This window comes from Parasteatoda tepidariorum, chromosome 4 (genome assembly GCF_043381705.1).
Source record: "Parasteatoda tepidariorum isolate YZ-2023 chromosome 4, CAS_Ptep_4.0, whole genome shotgun sequence".
In the NCBI taxonomy this organism is placed as follows: Eukaryota; Metazoa; Arthropoda; class Arachnida; order Araneae; family Theridiidae; genus Parasteatoda; species Parasteatoda tepidariorum.
In genome coordinates, this window is record NC_092207.1 from 29,948,545 (window position 1) to 29,969,289 (window position 20,745).

Sequence of the window (20,745 nt, forward strand, 5' to 3'; positions counted from 1 at the left end):
AATAACTTATAATTCAATATCATTAGGCATGCTATTGTTTAAGGAATGAGAGCAATTAAAAAAGATTTTACAAAATGGTAGCAAAATGGAAGAATGTTCTAAAATTTAAGCCACTTATCCAACACTTAAGAGCATAACTATTTAATTAATGGAGCAAAAATAAAATAAAAGTAGTTTGCATAGTAAAATAAAAATTTTAAAAGTTTAAATCTACCCCTTTTTAAAATTTGATAATTCAGAAACTATTTCACCGATTTTAATCAAAGGTTGTGTTTTGAGTCATAGTGACTCAGTGAATAGAGCCCTCGCTCCACGAGACCACAAGAACCAACCACGGTTAGCCTGACGGCAAGGGGACTCTAACCCATGATTCGTCTACCACTGGGGATATTTAGTGGCACTGTGGTCAGTGCAAGTCGGATGCGGAATTCGTATCCCAGTCATTGCCGGGATTCGAACCCGGTTCACCTCATTGGAAGGCGAACACTCTATCCTCTGAGCCATCGCGGCTCTGTACACAGGTTTGTACCAATAAAACATACACTAAATTTATGGCACTTGCAAAAACCACAAATACATTCCTTTAAGAAAATGTTTTAAATGCACATTCTGCCAAATTACATAAAACAAAAACAGCAATAACTTTTTGAACATAATACACAGTGTAAGTGGTATTCAGAGGTATGGGGATGCATGAGAGCATAGGGCAATTTCCTTGATTAAATGCTGTGCTCCTTGAGGAATGGTTTTATTTGCGGTTCGTCTTTTGAAACACTCAGAATGATGACAGGGACTTATATCAGCTTATATTTGTTGTATAGACTTTGGATTATTGTACTCAATTCAACAAAAATTTAAATAAAATAAAAACTAAATCCAGCTTTTAATTTTGGAACTCTCCTCTTCATCATCTACACTCTATCAGAATCATGTCAATAATAAATCTCATTTCTCAGGAGAGAGTCCTTTTCTTCTAACTCTTTCCTCCCCCACAAAAAGGGGAATAATACTTCTCCTGTCCCTCACCCACTGCCCCTCGGGTAAGAGTTCATTCAGATGCCTGGGAGTGGAATCAGAATACTGACAGATGCCATTGAAAAAAATAATATTGAAACCCCTGCAGAAGCAAAAAAAAGTTGATAAAAAAATTTGAATAATTAAAAAAAAAAGAATAAAATCCAGACTTTAAATTCATTTTTATGTACTATAAAATGCATGATTTCTAATAAAATATTCTCAATTTTTAATTAAATGTAAAGAACATTTAAATACCAATAACCTTAAAACTTAATTGGCACATCTTTATCAAAATCACATTTTATTCTACATAAAATATTGTGCATATTTTCGTGCTAAAAATTTATCATAATAAAAATAAAAGCAATAAGGTTAGGTTTAAATCTCCTTTATAAGCTAGAAGCCTGGGTTTAGGACTTTTACCCCTTCTCTGAACGCCACTGCAGAGTATTCATAATTGACAGTGTTTATTGTTCAATGCAGAGTATTCACATTTCGTTATGAATACTCTGCTGCGAACAATAAACACTGTCAATTTATGCATAGGCAACAATGCAAAATTGGATGCGAAAACAAATGTGAACACCATCTGTACTACAGACAAAGAGTGAGATGGCATATGATTTAGATAAAACATTTATTGACAAATATAGATTAACAAGAAAATCACAAGTACAAAATATTATCACTAAAAACGGTGAGTCGTGTGATTATGCAGAGGCCTTGACTTTAGTGTGAGCAGGAATATACAGCTTGAATTCAGCTGGCAATTCATCTTCAGAATACAACCTATCTGAGAAATATACTCGGCGTACTCTGCAATTAGCATGTATCTGAAAGATGTAAGAAGAAAATTTATACACTCATCAACTTTACTTTAATTTTTCAACTTACAATGCAACCACTCTTAGCAATAACAGAATTACAGCATGCATTTAAGTTTGCCAAACTAAAAAATCCTCAGTTTTCAAAATTTATTATTTTGGAGACAATGGTTATCAAATTAAAAATCCTCAGTTTTCAAAATTTATTATTTTGGAGACAATGGTTATCAAACTAAAAATCCTCAGTTTTCAAAATTTATTATTTTGGAGACAATGGTTATAATCTCCCCCAAGCCATCCAGCAACGTGATGATGAAAAAACAAGCATGTAATATGTAAAAATTTATTTTTACTGATATTGGTTGCAAAACTTCAATCAGTAAAATGATCCTTACAGTTAAGCATAGAGGTTAGACTTTCCCAAGTAAAACCACTTAATCTAACAAAATGCTTAACTCTTTTATGGTGACTGTCAAGCATAAATGCCAGTATGAAACATCCCCCCTAGTAACATGATGATAAAAAAAAAACAAGCATGTAATATGCAACAATTTTATTTTCACTGATATTGGTTGCAAAACTTAGAATAGTAAAATGATTCTTCAGTTAAGCATAGAGGTTAGACCTTTGCAGGCAAACCTTTGCACACAAAAGACCTTTAGAAAATGCTCAAAATAAAATATGAATTTATAATGGGTGGATTTTAAAAATGGGAACAAAGAGTTTTCGTCTTCTTCTTCTTCTTTGTCAGCGCAACAGCCCCTTGCAGGCCTTGACTGCCTCAACAGCTGACAAATGCCAGCGCTTCCTATCCATGGCAACTCCCTTCCAATTTCTAAACTTTAGGGTTTTCAAATCATTTTCGGTGTCGTTCAGCCATCTAGTAGGAAATTTCCCTCGGGGACGTGACCCCTCGGGGTTCATAAAGGTGACTATTCTCATGGCACTATTTCCAGAGCTTCTCCATAGATGGCCCAGCCATCTCAGCCTATTACTGCAAATTATTTGTGAAAGAGTTTACAAAAAAAAATTTTTAACTTTTTAAAGATGGCAAAAGTTTTAAACTTTTTAAAATATGCTGTGAGTGCACTTTGTTTTGAATAATATAATACTGATTTCATTTTCAATGCAAAAAGGATCATCAAACAAACAGCTCCACATTTTATAAAGTTGTAATAAATAAAAAGGTAATAATTTCTACTAAAATAACTATCTGAAATTTACGTAGCACATGCTTAATAAACATTTTTTCGTTTCAGTTTTCTCAGAGGTACATAGAAGAATAAATTACTATTTTTTAATAAATCTGGAAAGAATTATTTTTTAAATTTAAATTTTAAACACACTTTGAATAATTTGACTAAATTTTGATCTCATGTTGTAAGTGACGTAAATAACAATACTTATAAAAATCGTTAATTCCATTATAATTTAAGAAATAGGATTCATATCTTACAAGCATATTCATATTTTGTGATAATATATTATCAAATATATTGCATCTGTGGGGATGTAAACATTTTAGTGAAGGAATTTACTAAAAAAGATCAATTGAAAATCTTGATTTTCAGTTTCAAAGTATTTTAGCTGCTTAACAGAACAATATCTAGTATTTTTGTGTTTAATATTGCATAAAATGTTACAGAAATGCCTGTAGTTAAATATTTCATTCACTTGTCTTGTAATTGGAAGCATTATTATTCAAATTCAGCCTTTGAATACTATATTTCCATAACAAATGAAAATATGCCAAACTATAATTTTTTTTTATTTCATTATATATTGCAATAAAATCAATATAAATAAATGTCTAAAATATTTTGCTATATAAAAAAAAACTGTAATTTTGTTAACATAAAAGCATTATTAACTTTATTATGGTATATGATATTGTTTTTGACATCAAAACTGGCTTTAGACATAATAAGTATGCAAAACTGGATAAAACTGTAAAAAGCTAAGTATTCTAATTACGAAATCATAATGCACATAAAATTTCTTGAAACATTAAACTAAGATATAAATATAACAAAATACATATACTTATACATATAATAATAAATATATATTTAACAGTAATTAGACAATATACTGAAATAGAAATTATAGTTTAAAATTATTTTAAAATATAGCTAATAATTTATAAACTTATTTTCTGTTTAAAGAAAAAAAGGAGGTTTTCTAGTGTATTAAAATTTAGAAACTGAAAAATCAAAATAGTCTATGTAACAAAAATTTAAACATTTTCTTTCCTTATAAATGTCATTACAGGAAATCTAAAACATATCATTACATTAATTTATTAACAAAATTGTTTAAAAATATAATTTTAAAAAATTAAATGGGCTGCTTGAATTTAATTTTTTTATTTTTAAGTTTCTAAACAAATTTGATATTGAGCAAAAACAATTAATTTTTGGAAAAATAACAGCATTAAAAAACTAAGCCACTGCAAATCAAATTTAAAAAACCGCATTGCATTATTTATTTTTCTTAAATGCACTTTTTATAACGAATTTTCTGAAAACAAAAATTCCACTTCATAACAGAAAAAAAATCTCATCCTATATAAGGAAATGTTCACAGAGCTATTCTTAAAAGATGTTCCAGGTAACTCTAAGGTCCCATAGAAGGGCCACAAGGGTTCTGAAATTTAGGACTTTCTTTTTAAACCACTAATGATTTTTGAAACCCGTTATAATATGTATATCCAATCAATAATTCATAATTTATTAAATATTTCAGTTAACTTTAGGACGTTATTTAAATACCATGTAAATGAAATAAGAAATTGAAAAATTAAGAACAAATTCCAATAACAATATATTAAAAAAATAATGAAAAGGATAAGCTCTTATAAAAAAAATTCCGCGAGTATTTCTCTTCAAAAATTTTAATTCAAAATAAAATAATCGAAATCAAGAATAAAAAAAAATTTCTCTGATAACCGTATAGCAGTTCTATTTCGAAAATCATAATTCATCTTATGCATAACACCAAGATCAAATTCAGATGCAAACCAGATCTGTAAATTCAGCTGCCTGACATAAAAAACTAAATTTTTTTACTATTACTGATAAAAGGATTAAAACATTTCATTCTCAACAGTCATTATGAATTTTTGATTGGAATAATTGATAATCTTTTTTGGTTAGCATATTTTGGTGCTAGTGAACTTTATTAATAACTTCAGGGATCTGTCATAAGAAGTTCTATCATTAACACGTTCTATAACAGAAAAAAAAATTCAAAACCACTGACATAGCTAATTATTTGAATGTTTAGAATTCTTTTTATATTATTAAGATGGCTTCTTTAATGCAGCTTTATAATTATAGACCTTTCAGCAGATCTTTTGTGGGCATATAGTGATTTATGTTTAAAGTATATAAATATAATAAAGGTTTCTTTTAAAACACGTCTTTTTAATAGATGCTAAATATAAGAAAACTAGTACTTAACACTACATTTTAATTTAAACACTACATGCAACATGATTCTTAAAATATCAATTAGAATAATATTTTTAACTATAAATGCAATTTTTTAGGGTTTTACCTGAATAAAAATAACAGGGTGCATAGCCAAATCTTTCAACAAAAATTAAGCACCTCTTAAGTACTTTTTAAATGCTCAAAAAATATTTTTAAGCACCATATACATTAACAAAATGCAAAATAATTCTCAAAGACTTTACATGATTATGATAAATTAACTGGTTTCTGACAAGGAACTCTTTTCTTGATTACATTTGCCATTATAAAATGATCAAGAGATTTTTCAGTTAGATATCAGGGGCTGGAAAGTGAAGCTTGAAATTGAGAATATCTTGCAAAATGCAGCAGCATTGCACATGAAAGTGCAATAATCTCACCAACCCCAGGTCAGTAGAAACACATGCGGACCTACAAATATTTCATCAAACATGTAAAATGATTGGCGTTCTCATACGCTATGGTCCGACGGTACGCCGAAATAGATCGTGGTTGATTGAATTGGGAAAATGCTGAATAGAACAATGTGAAAAGCACGCTTTTACATATTACATGACAAAAATCGAGATAGAAAAAAAAATCTCATTTTCAAAAAGAGAAAATTAACCACTTTTTAAAAACACCCAATGAAAAAAGCATTTTTAAGGGCTTTTAAAAAAGGAAAATCAAAAATAAGCACCCTCAAGCACTTTTTAAAAACGCTATGCGCCATGAATAATGTTCTTGTCATAGATACAACTAAAAATTATCAATCATTTGTAAAAAAACTTTAAAATAACGATCTAAAATTTTAAAACATTCTAAAGAAAGTGTCCAAAAGAAATTATTTATATACTGGGATGTCAATTGTTCTACTTCCTGAAAGAGATTTTATCAACTGGTTGAGAATTAAAAACTACAGCTTACGAAATCTCAATTAGCTACCCCATTACCTTAAAAAGCTCATATTTGAAACAATTGGGACAATGTGGTGTTTTATGTGAGCTTTTGAATTGTTTATAGGTAATGATGGAAAAAATTACTTTAAATAGTAATTAAATTACCTTTATTCCTGCTTTACTGTAGTAAAGTGAGAATTTATTATTAAAAAGAAGAAAACAAATTAAAATTAGTAAAATAATAAATAAAAATTTCAAAAATTTTCAAAAACTGAAAACAAATGTTATTGCATTTTTTAATAGTTTATCCTTATAAGATTATTATACTAAAATATTGAATTGATTTTGGTAAAAATGTAAAGATTACAGCATAAAATTAAAAATTTGGCACATGATGCAGTAGGATCTGTGACATGTATAAACAATTGAATTTGTGCGATAAATGAACATATGCGATCAGTTAATTCATGATTTTGCTAACTCCTATACTGCCGATTTTACTATTTTATTAAAATAATTTGCTTAAATTATGAAAGAAAAAGAATTAATGGAAATTTCAACATAACAGCAACTTATTTAGCTAGAATAATTTTTAATGAAAGTTACAAAGGGTTATTGACAAATTTAAAACAACTAGAAATAAATGTACACGCAGTATCCAAAGAATATGCCCAAAATGAAGATGACCGAAGAATTTTGGCTGCTATTCATCCTTGCACCTGTGGACCAAAGTCACAGAGGTGAGCAACGTTGCCTACGACTGCTATTCTAAAGACATATTATGCAACACATGATGAGAGTAGTTCAACAAAAAAATAGTTAGTCCATCACTTAAGACTGCTGAAAATTATGACGGAGAAGCATCTTATGAACCTGGTATTCATGCATTATAGCTAGTTGCAAAATTTTATAAATTTATTTGGATTATTGGTCACAAAATTTCAAACACAATTTACTCAAAATTATGCCTTCTTATTTGCTACACATCTAACTAATATAATTTCCAATCCATTTTACTTCAAATTTTGCCACAATGTTCACAAAAATATAGTTTTTGATGGATGTAGGGATTTTTTTAATTGGATTGACCTGTTTTAAGCTGTCCACAAAATAAAACTTATTTTATACCATGTCCGGATTTATTTATTTCTCCATTTTTGGAATTTTTTTTTCAAAACACGGCCATTTTGTAAAGAAAAATAAATTTTAAAATCCTACATGCAATGAAAACTACATTCCATATAGCTTTAAAAAAATCAAAATAGAATCAGATTCTGAGGACTTTTTTTTCAAATTATAAGTACAGCAAGATATGGATAATTTAAAAAATGTAGGATGCAGGGATTTTTTAATTGGTTTGACCCGTTTTAAGTTGTCCACAAAATAAAACTTATTTTATACCATTTTTGGATTTATTTATTTTTTCAAAACACGGCCATTTTGTTAAGAAAAAAAAATTTAAAATCCTACATGCAATGAAAACTACATTCATGTAGTTTTAAAAAAATCAAAATAGAATCAGATTATAAGGACTTTTTTTTTTCAAATTATAAATACAGCAAGATATGGATAATTTAAAAAATAAGTTATAAACATTGTATTATATAAGCGTTAATTTTTTAAATTTCATAATTGTAACACTAAAATGAAGATTAAAATGTAGACAATAAGTTAAAAAAATAAATAAATTATGCTTTTCTCAATCAATGTAAAATTCATTCTAAAAAAATGTTTTTTTTTCACAGGCTTCTACTGTGCTGTTTCCTCTTAAGAGAATGCCATACTATGGGAGAAACTTCGTCGCAAATTCTCCTTCACCTCCATAACTAATTTAAAGTATAGAAAAAGTGAGTTCAGACATACCTAGAGTAAGTCATGAAATTTCGAAGACTGAAAAGAGATTTTGAAAATATCAAAATGAAAATTAATTATGAGTAGATAACTTATGATTACAAAATAGAGAAGTTCTCTTCGAGTAATCTGTTTGAATTTTGATATCTTTAAAAAACAATTTTTAGCAATTGAAAATACATGGCTTACTCTAGGTTTGCCTAAACTCATTTTTTCTTCTTAAATTTTAAATTAGTAATGGAGGCTAAAGAGAATTTGCAATGAAGTTTCTTCTGTAGTATAGCGTCTTCTTAAAGCTACAGTTTGCTGACTTTCAGAAAAAATTTGCCTACAAAGCAGAAAAAGCCGACATCTCCATACAAAAGACAAAAATCAAAAATACATAAAGAAAATGCAATATGTTTATTTAATAAAACTAAATTTTTGAAAAGACCACTTTCAAGAAGATCTGTGATTTAAGATGGCATTCATTAAAATTATATATATTTAAAAAGATTAAGAGGAACATACAATCACTTTTATGTGAATAGAATCTAATGGAATTAAAAATTGTTAATCTAATAATATAAAAAATAATAATAAAGCGGATAAAAGTCATTATCAAAATGTTCTTGCACTATTGCAATTTCGTGACTTTAAGAGCTATTTTCCATCTGGCATGCCTTCTTAACAAGATTAGAAACTGTATCTAGATATTCTGCATTATAAACAGCTTATACAGAAGAATCTTAGGGGATCTTATCTTCCTTGTAATTTATGAGATTTGGGTGAACATTATAATGCAAGATGGTGGATCCATCATTTGTTTCTGATCTAGGACACATGCCCTATCAGTACGGTCTTTAAGCATGGGCACACCCGGGGGCCTCCAGCACTTAGGGAGCCTTGAGAATCATATCTTTTATAAATTGTATTTTAAAAAAATTAAGAATAAACAACATTGCATTATATAATTTTTAAAATAATATTCTCGCATAAAAAGTGTGAATTTTTTTCTACAAATAGTAATTGATTATCATGCAAACATCAATAGTTTGAACAGTTTACCACCAGGAAAACTTAAAAAGTGAATCGAAATCTATTTTTCTAAGTTAAAATGAAGTTTTTAGGTACTCAACTCTTTAAGCCATAATGTCTTTAAATATGTTTGACCACCACCAACTCAGTTTAGTATTTGTAATTAGAGCAATTATTGAAAGAGTTTAGAATTACACGGTACTACGGGACAGCAAGTTTTAAGCTGGTTATGTCTGATCTAATGTGCATTGAAAGATATTTAACTAACTTTTTGATAGTTTTACTAAATAATTCATACCTTTTGAATTTTTTTATTTGTTATAATCTTATGTTTTTAATTTAATTATTTTAATCAACTTCTTGGTTTTGAAAATTATTTTATTATTTGAGGATTGCAATTGCCTAGCATCTCATTTTTTTTTAAATTATGCATATAGGGGTTTTAAATTAAAAGTTCTCATTTTAATTTAGGACCACACGTTTAAAAATGCTTTATTTTATGTGCATTGAGTTTTTGGGGGTAATAAAAACATGTTTAAGTTTGTTAAAAGTATTGCATATCTTAAAAATGCTTTATTTTATGTATGTGACGTTTTTTTAGTTCGATTTTAAACAGTATGACATCTTATAGGGGCACAAAACATATTTCTGTGCCCGGGGGCAATGCTTGCTATTAAGACGGCCCTGTGCCCTATGACTCTGTAAACCGTAATTTTCTGCCAAACAGAGCTTGCCCTCAGTCTTGAAATTTGTTTTAATTTTTAAAAAAGACATCAAATCATAATTTAAGTAACAAGCAAACAATGTTGTTATTCAAAAATTAATTACAATCTTTAAATATCATTACAAAAATTAAAGATGAACAGTATAATTATCAAAAACAACCAGGAATTAAACATTTCTAGAAAGAATGCAGGAATAACTTAAGTCCTTACCTGAACTCTAAGTGTTTCCACATAATTTGTACCATATGCTCTTCTCGTAAAGTCAGCTAAATTAAACTGGATTTGATTCCAACCATCATCCAATCTCAAAGGCATCGTGCATATAAAGGGCTTCACTCGTGTGGTACTTTGATAGTTGCTCGCTCGGAAACGCCTCCTAACATTTTTGTCATCGACTATCTGAAATAAAAAATTTTAATAGCTAAACATAAAGATAACAAACTTAAAGCAAAAAACTATGAGTAGATTTAATGTTATAAAAAGAATTCTAACTTAGATGACAAAATAAATTTCTAAATTTCCAGTTTTTAATAATACCATTATCCTTACCATATAAAAAAATGATTTTAATAAAAAAAACATTCTTTAATCTATCCCTAAAAGTCAAACATTAAATATGAGCACTGAAACAAATGACGAATATGCACTAGATTACGTTTTATGCAATATTAAGACTGTAATTGAATAGCAATACTTAAATAAGTTCTACGAAACTCTATTTATGTATGCAATGCAATACTTATACAATTAATAAAATTACTAATAACATGTTTTACTTAAAACTACTGTAACATGTCACCACATTTTTAATATTATTGTATTTAATATTGATTAAATTAGGTTATATATTTTTCAGATTTTATCAAGAATTGTAATAATATCAGAAGTATGGACTAGGATATCGAATAGAAACAGGATCTAAGCAAAAGATAAAAATTTTTAAAGTTAAATTTTTTATAAGAGGGAAACTGACCAAGGTTTAGTGCAGAGAAATGACACACACAATCGCTTTTGGAAACTCTAAGCATGAATAAAGATACTAATTTAATTGTCAGACATGTAACCAAATTAGAATTTAAAAAAATACTGAAATAGCATGGAAAAAAAATTTGTCAGCATATTTCGAGACATTGAAAGATTTGCAATCAAGTTTATCTCTCAATTTTGAATTTTTTTACGGAAAACTTTAAATAGTTTTTCTTCTCAAAGAAAACTAAATACAGTAAAAAATATTGAAAAATAACAGTCTAAATTGTTTTTATTTCTCAAATAAAATGAAGCAGTATTTCACAGCCACAGCATAATTTAAGTTAAACACTTTCATTCTATCATAATTACTTTCTTGTAACTTTACACCATGTTTAAATGCCAATTGAACATTACTATCATTACAAATCAGCAATTAATAAATAATTTCAAAGAAAAATAATTTTTATTTAGGAGAAATATTCTAGTTAAAATGTAAAAATAAATTGATTATATGCTATGCTCAAACCCTTCCTTCTTGCTCCAGTGAAAATGACGGGTTGAGGTTTCACCCTCTATTTCTCGTTCCCGTCATATTTCCAGGCTGGAGTGTTCGGTAGTAATATGCCAATAAAAATAAAACTAATTCATTTCTTTTGCCTGAAAAACATATGATTTCTCCTTTTGCACACCAGATGGCAGTACCAGGATATTTTAAGGTAATTGTAGATAAATAAGTTTATTTTAAACTAGATGTCAGCACAAGATGTTTGGATCTCAGAAAAAAAAATAGGGACTTTTATGATCGTTTTCTTGAAAATTAACCGATCGTTAAGGGGTTAATAGATTCTGCATAACTAAAGTAGTGTTCTAATATAAATAGGCATGTAACTGAAACAAAGAACAAGTTAAGAAAACATTTTGCAGGAAATAAGTATTTTTATAATGAAATCGATTGAAAATTTCCTAACTTAAAAAGAAAATTTAACCATCATTAAAAATTTCAGATATTTCAGATTGAGTCTTTTCTCAATCCAAGACTACTTCCAAAAGACATTCTATTTTTCTGGCAGCAGTACTCCACCAAAATATATAGGTACTGTAGCCTTATACAATAATGCCCATATCAAAAACATCAAACTTTTATTTTGCAAAAAAAAAAAGGACAATCATTCATGAAATTCAAAGTCAAAATTGTTTAAACTACATAAATTCATAAATTGTCTGTGTGTGCGTATATATATAATTTTGGAAGTAGCTTTCTTAATAGAAGCAATGCAAGAATGAGTTATTTATAAGGTATTTAATTTTTAATTTACTTGAATCGTATATGCTATAAAAGTTTACTCTTAAAGGAAAATAATAAAAAAATTAACAATATATAGAACAATTTTAAATGTTGTTGTTGTACTGTTACAATTTGTCATCCAACATTGTTATTGATGAGTTTAAAAATAGTGACACCTTGAAACAATAATAGAAAAATGTAACTGTCTTTTATTTTAGATGTTATGACAAAATAGGCATTATATATATACATATATATTTCCTATAATTTCTAAATTATTAGTGAAATATTATACCTATTGTGAAGTAACTTAAATTTTTTATGTCATAATCTTTTTCATTTAAAAACAATTATATAGGTCTGAAACACTTCTTTCATTGATTCGTAACTATGCATTAATGCCTACATCCTTAGATACAATTAGGAACAAATTTAAAATTGTATTAAAATAAGAAATATATATACCAGTTAGTGCATACTACATTAGAAACATCTGTATCACTAACAAACAAAAAAAATTAGTAATTAAGAAATAATATTACATACTAAAAAATTTTTTTAACTTCAAAACAATAATAAGCAATATAAGACTTTAAATGAAACAACATAATAACAAGTATCAAGCAACTACTATTCAAAGTTTCTTTATAATTATATTATTATAAAATAATTTTTTCAATATGTACCTACTTATTATAATGAAATATATATCAGAAATTATCAAAGTCTACAAAATCAAAGTAAAAGTATTGCATATCTTAAAAATGCTTTATTNGAAATTTTTTTACAAACCTGGACTTCGAAAGTGAAATACTTCTTCAAATTCTTGACAATAAGTACCAAAAAAGGTAGCTTGATTCCTAATGTTTTACGAGGATCAGCTGGGCAGGTTATAAAAGCTGTACTAAAATAAAATATATATATATATACCATTTAGTGCATAATTTAGCTATTAAAAATAATCTTAATTAATAGAACATATTTTTAAATATTGGTACAAACTTGAACTAGCATATTGCGAGTTTGCAAAAAAATTCTTTGAAAATGAGAAAACTAAATAAAATTCATAACCTTACCTAACATTGTTGCCAACAATTTCTAATACCAATGATTGGATATCATTATCAGTAATCCTTTTAATATGTCCATTTCGTACCTATTAAAAACGGTAAAATCATTACATAATTGCAATAACTTTAATGTAATCAAACAATTATAATGGATAGCTATCAAACAAAATTTATTACCGACAAAAAGTCAATGGCCTCTTGAATCAGCATGCATAGAGGTATATTGATATGTGCACTAAATAATTGGCCCGTTTTATTGCTACATTTCCATAAATTTAAAACATTTTTTTTCGTGCAATAATTTTGTAATAAATTAATAAAATAATTTTGTAAGTTTTGCAGGCACTCAAAAGTATTAGTATAAAGGTCTTTCCAAAAATCTCCTTTAATAATTCAAGATATGTATGAAAATACTTTTATAAAGATTATAATACTGAGAAAAATGTAAAATAGTAAAAATATGAGAAAATAAATAAAATGGCTTGAAACAGTGTTGTTGTTAAGAAACGTAAAATTTCCTAAATATTTGATTTTCAATTGTAAAACATTTTAATATTTGAAAGACAGCCTTCATGTTTCACAACAAAATAAAATTCATTCTTAAATCTTTTTTTTATACATTTTATTAACAACTGGTTCTAACAGTTCCATTTAAAGAACAGAAGCCAGAACTCAAGGATGTCAATTTTTCTAGATTTTATAACCGTCGTACAGCAGCCGAAACAATTTTTTGATTTACGACTGCTACCAATGTTCAACTCCATAGCCTTGTAATTTTGAAGATCAATCCAGAAGACAGTTTTTTTATAGATTAGAATAAAGATAGTTTTAAAGTAACTAAAGTTATAATTAATGTAAACTTCTCTATCATTCTTTTTTTTTTCTCTGCGTTAACAAACATGAAGAGTATAGTATATTTTTCTAGCAATAAAAAAGAATTGTGGGGAAGTTTTCTGTGCCAGTACCTGTGCGCAAAAATAATTATGTTTGACAATTTCCATGCAATAGCCTATGAGAAACACAAAACATTAAAAAAAAAAACTTCCAAAAGAAAACCAACTCCAAAAGTTATCTTGAGGAAACCCCTGAACAAGCTTCTACATGCATTTTTTTTTTTAAATTTTTGCAAACTTAAAACATTTTGGTGTCTTGGCGACTGTAGATGGCGTGAACAGGTACCATTACAGAAATATCCCACTAACTTAGTGTGAATTGGTTGAAACTACCTCTTTCCTCCCTTTTTATTTTAAATAAATGTTCACTTTTTAAATTAAAATAAATTGTTAACCAAACGAGGCATCTTCCTTTTAGAAAGATAAATTCCTTAAAATTTAATTTCATTACAAAACAGTCAGAAACTCATATCATTGTAAGAAAAATTGGAACATTAAATGCATTACCTTTTTATCCCAAATTTGTAACGGCTTACTTCCTACACTGTACAAAATGGATAAAAATCCACTTTGAAATGTATTTTTAAACATAGTTAACTAAATTCTAGCAATGATTCTAAAATCTTTAACATAATTTTTAAATTCGATCTAACGCAAATATACAAATATTCTTTATGATTTGTTTATTCGGTTCTCAGTGTTGTATTTATGAATGCCAGCATTTATAAAATTTCGTTCGTTTCAACTCAGTTTTCTCAGTTTCAAACTAGATATCAATAAGTTTGAATGCTTTTGATACTGTGCGAGTTCATTAATATCAAAAAGATTAAAAAGTTTGGTTGAGTTTCAGACATAAACCATGCTGCCATAAGCTATAAACGTAAAAATCTGAAAGTATATCTTCATTTTTTTTAATATTGAAATAGAGAACATAAGATGAACTACAATATCTTCAAACTTTTATTTAATTTAAAATCACCTTAGTACTGATTTAAAGTTTGTATAATGAATAAAACTTCAGAATTGCTCGAAATAAATACTTGTACTTCTACTTCAAAATCTGTAAATAAACAAACATGTAGACAGCAATGCCGAACTGTGAAATTCTAAATATTGCTAATAATTCTCTTTTTAAATCATTAAAATGTTTCTCTATTTCTGAATGTCACACTGTATTTGAGTTGGAATGTTACAAAATTAGTATAGCTCTACAGAAATAAAAGTTATCTTTCCATATTTTAGAATTTATATTCGAAGGAACGTTAAAATCATTCTATTCAAAATGTCTTTTTTATATTTTTCGTACGGTAGCAATATGCTTAATCGAAGAATTCTTATTAACTGTCCGTCTGCAATATATAAGTGCAATGCAAAGTTAGAAGTACAGTTATTTTATGATTACTGATTGCAAATTTTTTATTTCTATAATTAGCTGAATACCCGTTCTACTTACGAGGTGGCAAAAAAAAAAGAATCAATTAATCAGTACTGAATGGGGAGGGAAAACCATAACTTGTAGCCACCTCTACATTTTTTTTTAATTTCCAAGCTTATAATCTATATAGCGCCTAGGTTAAAGTTGGCACAACAGATTACAATATGGAAACATCCCATTTTTTTTATTATTATTATTCATTGCCTTTTCTGGTGGCTTTGCATTATTGAAATAAGTAAAACATGTCTTTCAATGTTCACTCCATCAAAATAAAGATTTGCTGTATTCAGTACCATCTGGCATAATGCTGTAGCTCAAGGCAACTCATAATATTTAAAATTAACCACAATCAAGCAACTTTTTCCTGTACTTATGTCTTTGAAAGGCTGTAAGAAAAAAAAATGTCTGCAGTATCTTTCATAAAATCTGTAAATCTTAATAATATGTCACAGCATTGGTACAGCTTTTATATGCACCAAATGAATCGCAGCTTGTGGGTATTTTCTCACTGTTGGAAAAAGTGTATAATGAGCCAAATTTAACCATTTACAGTGGCCTCCTCACAACTTTCAAATCCTTAATTTGCCATTTATAATCTGTGACTTTCATGAGATCTCATTAAACTGTACCTGAAAATACCTTTTTATATACTTCTGTCCTCATCCTTTCACATTAAGTGGTCCAATAACTGTAATTCTTTTGTTGTTTTTTTAACGTTTATGAATTTTATAATATCTTTACACAGATTCTGTATTTCTAAATTTGTTTGAATTCTTGTAATATTACCATCGTGGGTTTTAATAATTTTCTATGTACCTCTGTCCTAATCCATTCTCCTCGAGTAATCCAACCACCCTAGTTTTTTAGCCTTTATAATATTTGCAATATCTTTTTTTTTAATTCTCTATTTCTAAATTTGTTTGAATATTCCTAATCTTGCCATACTTCGTGGGTTTGAATATTTTTCATAAATGTACCTTTTTCATACTAAATTCAAACCCATTCTCATTAAAGTAGCCCAAATGCTGTAGTTTTTTTTTTTTTTAGCCTTTATGATGCTTATAATATCTTTTCATAGATTCTCTATTTTTAAATTTTTTTGAATTCTTATAATATTATTATCCTTCATGGGTTTAAATATTTTTCATAAATAAACCTTACATACTAAATTCAAACCCATTCTCATTTTAAAGTCGCCCAACAGCGTAGTTTTTTAGCCTTTATGATGCTCAGAATATATTTTCATAGATTCAAATTTTTCTGAATTCTAATAATATTATCATCCATCATGGGTTTAAATATTTTTCATAAATAAACCTTTTTCATACTAAATTCAAGCCCATTTTCATCAAAGTAGCCCAACAACTGTAATTTTTTACCCTTGATGATGCTTATAATATCTTTTTCTAAATTTTCTATTTCTGAATTTATTTTTTTTAATTACCCTAATATGTATTACCTTCCTACATGGGAATGAATATTGTTCATAGAATACAGTAATTAGCCTTAAGCCTGTAAAAATGAAATTAGGGAACAAGTTTAAAAAAAGAAGCATGTTAATTATTTTATAAATAAAGTAATTTAAATTAACAAAATGTCATTATTACTTGTGGTACAATTTGTGCAGCTCTAGTGTGACATAAATAAAGTTCTGCTACCACTTAAAAAGTATATAAATTTGTTTTAATTTGTATTTATATAATTTAGGTATAGATATATTTAAAATCACGTTAATTTCAGAAATACCAGCTGCTTTTTACCGGGTATTCCAATTCTTGGAAAGGTGCTCCAGCAACTATTATTAAGAATGAAAAAGATTCCGTCTGGGGTGTGGTTTGGGAGATTTTAAAAGAGCACGAAGATGCCTTAAATAGGTATATCTAGGCAATTTTTTATTTTCTTTGATATGATTTTCTTAAGAAAATTATTAAATATTTATGTTTAATGGCACATTAATTATCATTAAAAATACACCAAAACATTTCCCCCAAAGTGGTGCAAGTTTTCATCTCTGTAAATGATGTTTACTCATATAAAGCAAATGTTAGTACTTTTTTTAGTGATATACTGTTGATTATTTCAATGAAATTTCGATTGTTTTGTAACTAATAAATATTCAAGATTTTTTTAGTGCTGTATATATGTTGAATAAATTTTAAAAAACGAATGTAAATCTGAAATTTGAATTCAATTTTGTGTTACGAAAAATCTAAATCTTGAATAATTGGTATCTCAATATTTTTTAATTAATTCCTTCTCTTTCAAAAGTCTAATTCTACCCTTCAGTGTTTTATCTCCAAATTATTTATCTGTGACATAAACAATATTAAAGAATAATCAAAGGCAGCATTGAATGAAATGCAGAATTGTAAAAATCAAAGGCAGCATTGTAAAAAGCTCAAATGTTTATCAGCAAATGCAAGCAAAGTTAGCCTTTAAATTAATCAACAGAATATCACTGAAATAAGTTCAAGCATTTATTGTCAAGTACAAAAAGTAAGTCTCTCTTTAAACTATCCAACTAAATATCACTAATAAAATCTTTAAAATAATCAACAGTATATCACTAAAAAAAGTTCAAGCATTTATTGTCAAGTACAAACTAAGTCTTTTGATAAACTAGCCAACTGAATATCACTAATAAAGTCTTTTAAATAATCAACAGTATATCACTAAAAAAAGTTCAAGCATTTATTGTCAAGCACAAGCTAAGTCTTTTTCTAAACTAGCCAATTGAATATCACTAAAAAAATCTTTGAAATAATCAACAGTATATCACTAAAAAAGTTCAAGCATTTATCAGCAAATACAAACTTACTCTCTCTATGGGGCCAGTGTTATCACCAATGTCAACTTTCATCTATGAAATGGTACACCAACATAGAATCGAGTTAACATGTATTTTATACTAGTGAATTGGAATTGAAGTTGTAGACACGCTACAGTACTCCCCTACTAGAATTTTATCTGCGATAGAATTGGATGAATGGATACCACTAGTTGATTCATTGCTATTTTGTGAGAAACCGGAAGAGCTGTATTAAGATCACCGGATTTTGAGTGCTGATTGTGAGAGCTGTTTTATGTTCATGATCGTGGTCTCTCCTGTGTTGCAATTATACAGGCCAACATTATGTGCTGCTGAGAAACAGCTTGATGAGGACAATGTCACGTTCACAAATAGCGAGTCAACTATTCAATGTGGACGTTATATTAAAGAAGGTGTGTTCAAATCGAAGTGGGCATGTTTGTCAATGTAGGCGTGTTCAGATCACGTCCAGATCACCAATATGGGGCGAGTGTTATCGAAAATGTCAGCTTTGATTTATGAACAAGGTACTCCAACTTAAAATTGAGTTAACATGCCTTTTATACTAGTGAATTGGAATTGAATAATTGTAGTGGTAAACACACTTTTCTCTTTAAAGTAATTAGCTGAATATCACTAAAAAAGGCTCAAATGTTTATCATCAAGCAGTCTATCTCTAAATTAAGCAAAAAGAGGAAGTTTTTTTTAAAAGAAAAAAAAAAGAATTTCTTTAACATTTTTTAAAAATGTTTTTTGATTTGTAAGTATGGGCCACTTATAAACAGGGTGCGTAGCGTTTTTAAAAGGTGCTTATTTTCCTTTTTTAAAAACCCTTAAAGGTGCTTTTTTTTATTGGGTATTTTTAAAAAGTGCTTAATTTTCCCTTTTTCAAAATGAGACTTTTCCTTTACTTTGTTGATTTTCGCTTCGAATTATGCAAAAAGACACAGTTCACATTGTTCTATTCAACGTTTTTATAATTAATTCACCCCCAATCTATTTCCACGCATAGTCAGTTCGGCTCAGCGTTTGAAAACTCCATGTGTTTTACATGAGTCAAAATTTCATGATCAGGGTTGCCACTCTACATGGAGAACAGGGAAAACCTGGAAAATACAGGGAATTTAAAAATCACCTAAAATAACAGGGAAAATGCAGGGAATTTTGATTTTTTCCTTGCAAACTGGGAAAATACAGGGAATTTTGTTTCTTATTTTTGTCTTTCAAAATATGGTACCCACTCAAAGCGTAATCTATGGGATATCTAGCCATGATATTTCGGCTATACTAAACTATTTCACTTACTATAAGATTATTTAAATATGTTCAGCTGTTTTCCCACCAATTAAAAGTAATAAATATAGTTAGCCCTATATAGCTCACAAAAGAGCACAGTAATTGTTGTTTCCTTTTATTATATTGTGTATAATAGTTCAGGGAAAACACAGGGAATTTTTTTTCCAGATTTGAGTGGCAACCCTGATGATTTTTGACAATTGTCAAAAACTTTCTAACCCTGCCTAATTATGATATTTTTTTTAAGTTCTTAAAAATATTTTTTGAGTGCTTAAAAGGTGCTTATTTTTTGTTGAATAATTTGGCTACGCACCCTGATAAATGAGATGAGTTTCATTCTTGGACTGCTGGTACTGCACCCTTACTTAGGACTCAGATATGTATTTTTTTATTTTAAGTAGATAATCAAATTTCTTTTTATTACATGTAAAACAATAATTTTTGTTTTTCTAGGCAAGAAAGGGGATATCAAGAAATTTATATTCCAGTGTGCAGTGAAGAAAAAACTTTAATGTGCAAGTCTTATCAGATGCAGGTAGATGAAAACAGTGATCATCTTCCTTCACCTATGTATAAAAATGTGATTATACAAGGTGCTAAGGAACATTGCTTGCCTTCATTCTATATTCAAAAACTGGAATCCATTCAAGATAATGGCTATGATGGCAAAGTTGAAATACCTATATCAAATTGTGATGTAGTAACTAGCAAAGAGAACTATTGAAAATATTTATCTAACTGTTAAACTTGATTGAAATTTATAAGAAATAAATTTAAATTATGAAATACGTTTTTTTTTTTTCATTAATATTATTTAAACAAAAAATTATCGATCTTGTGTGATATGTTTTTTTTTTTCTTGTTTAAGTGTTGATTGACGAACAGGGGATGTTTTTTTTTTTAAAAATTAGATATGAAATGTTTAGCTTTTTCTCTCAACGTGACTGTCCAGTTAGACGATTTTTTATTTTAAAAAAAAAACTGGTGTCTATCCAGACCCCTACTATATCCTAAGTGGGAACCGCGTCACTATAGACGAGCGCCATGTTTCCTACTGTGGAGCTCTTGGATGCTGAATATGATAATAATCTCGGTATATTGGTGCAAAGCACCATTTACCAATTTTACACAATTTCCAGATTAGCAAGTGGTCACACAAAAAGTCTCTCGTTTTTCGAAGGC

General features: G+C 28.1%; 2 protein-coding genes across 2 annotated transcripts; one reads left to right on the forward strand and one right to left on the reverse strand.

Moving 5' to 3' along the window:
* Positions 1-1,637: 1,637 nt before the first annotated feature.
* Positions 1,638-14,834, reverse strand: LOC107456733 (cilia- and flagella-associated protein 20). The gene is made up of 5 exons (XM_016074686.3): positions 14,531-14,834; positions 13,137-13,216; positions 12,853-12,964; positions 10,017-10,205; positions 1,638-1,850 (listed from the first exon to the last, which is right to left on the reverse strand). Exons 1-5 carry the CDS (start codon positions 14,612-14,614, stop codon positions 1,728-1,730), a joined length of 588 nt encoding a protein of 195 aa, XP_015930172.2. The 5' UTR covers positions 14,615-14,834; the 3' UTR covers positions 1,638-1,727.
* A 230-nt stretch (positions 14,835-15,064) lies between these two features.
* LOC107456735 (gamma-glutamylcyclotransferase) lies at positions 15,065-20,351 on the forward strand. Its single transcript, XM_016074687.3, has 3 exons — positions 15,065-15,404; positions 17,199-17,332; positions 20,017-20,351. The coding sequence occupies exons 1-3, from the start codon at positions 15,306-15,308 to the stop codon at positions 20,285-20,287; spliced, it is 504 nt and encodes a 167-aa protein (XP_015930173.2). The 5' UTR covers positions 15,065-15,305; the 3' UTR covers positions 20,288-20,351.
* Positions 20,352-20,745: the final 394 nt, after the last annotated feature.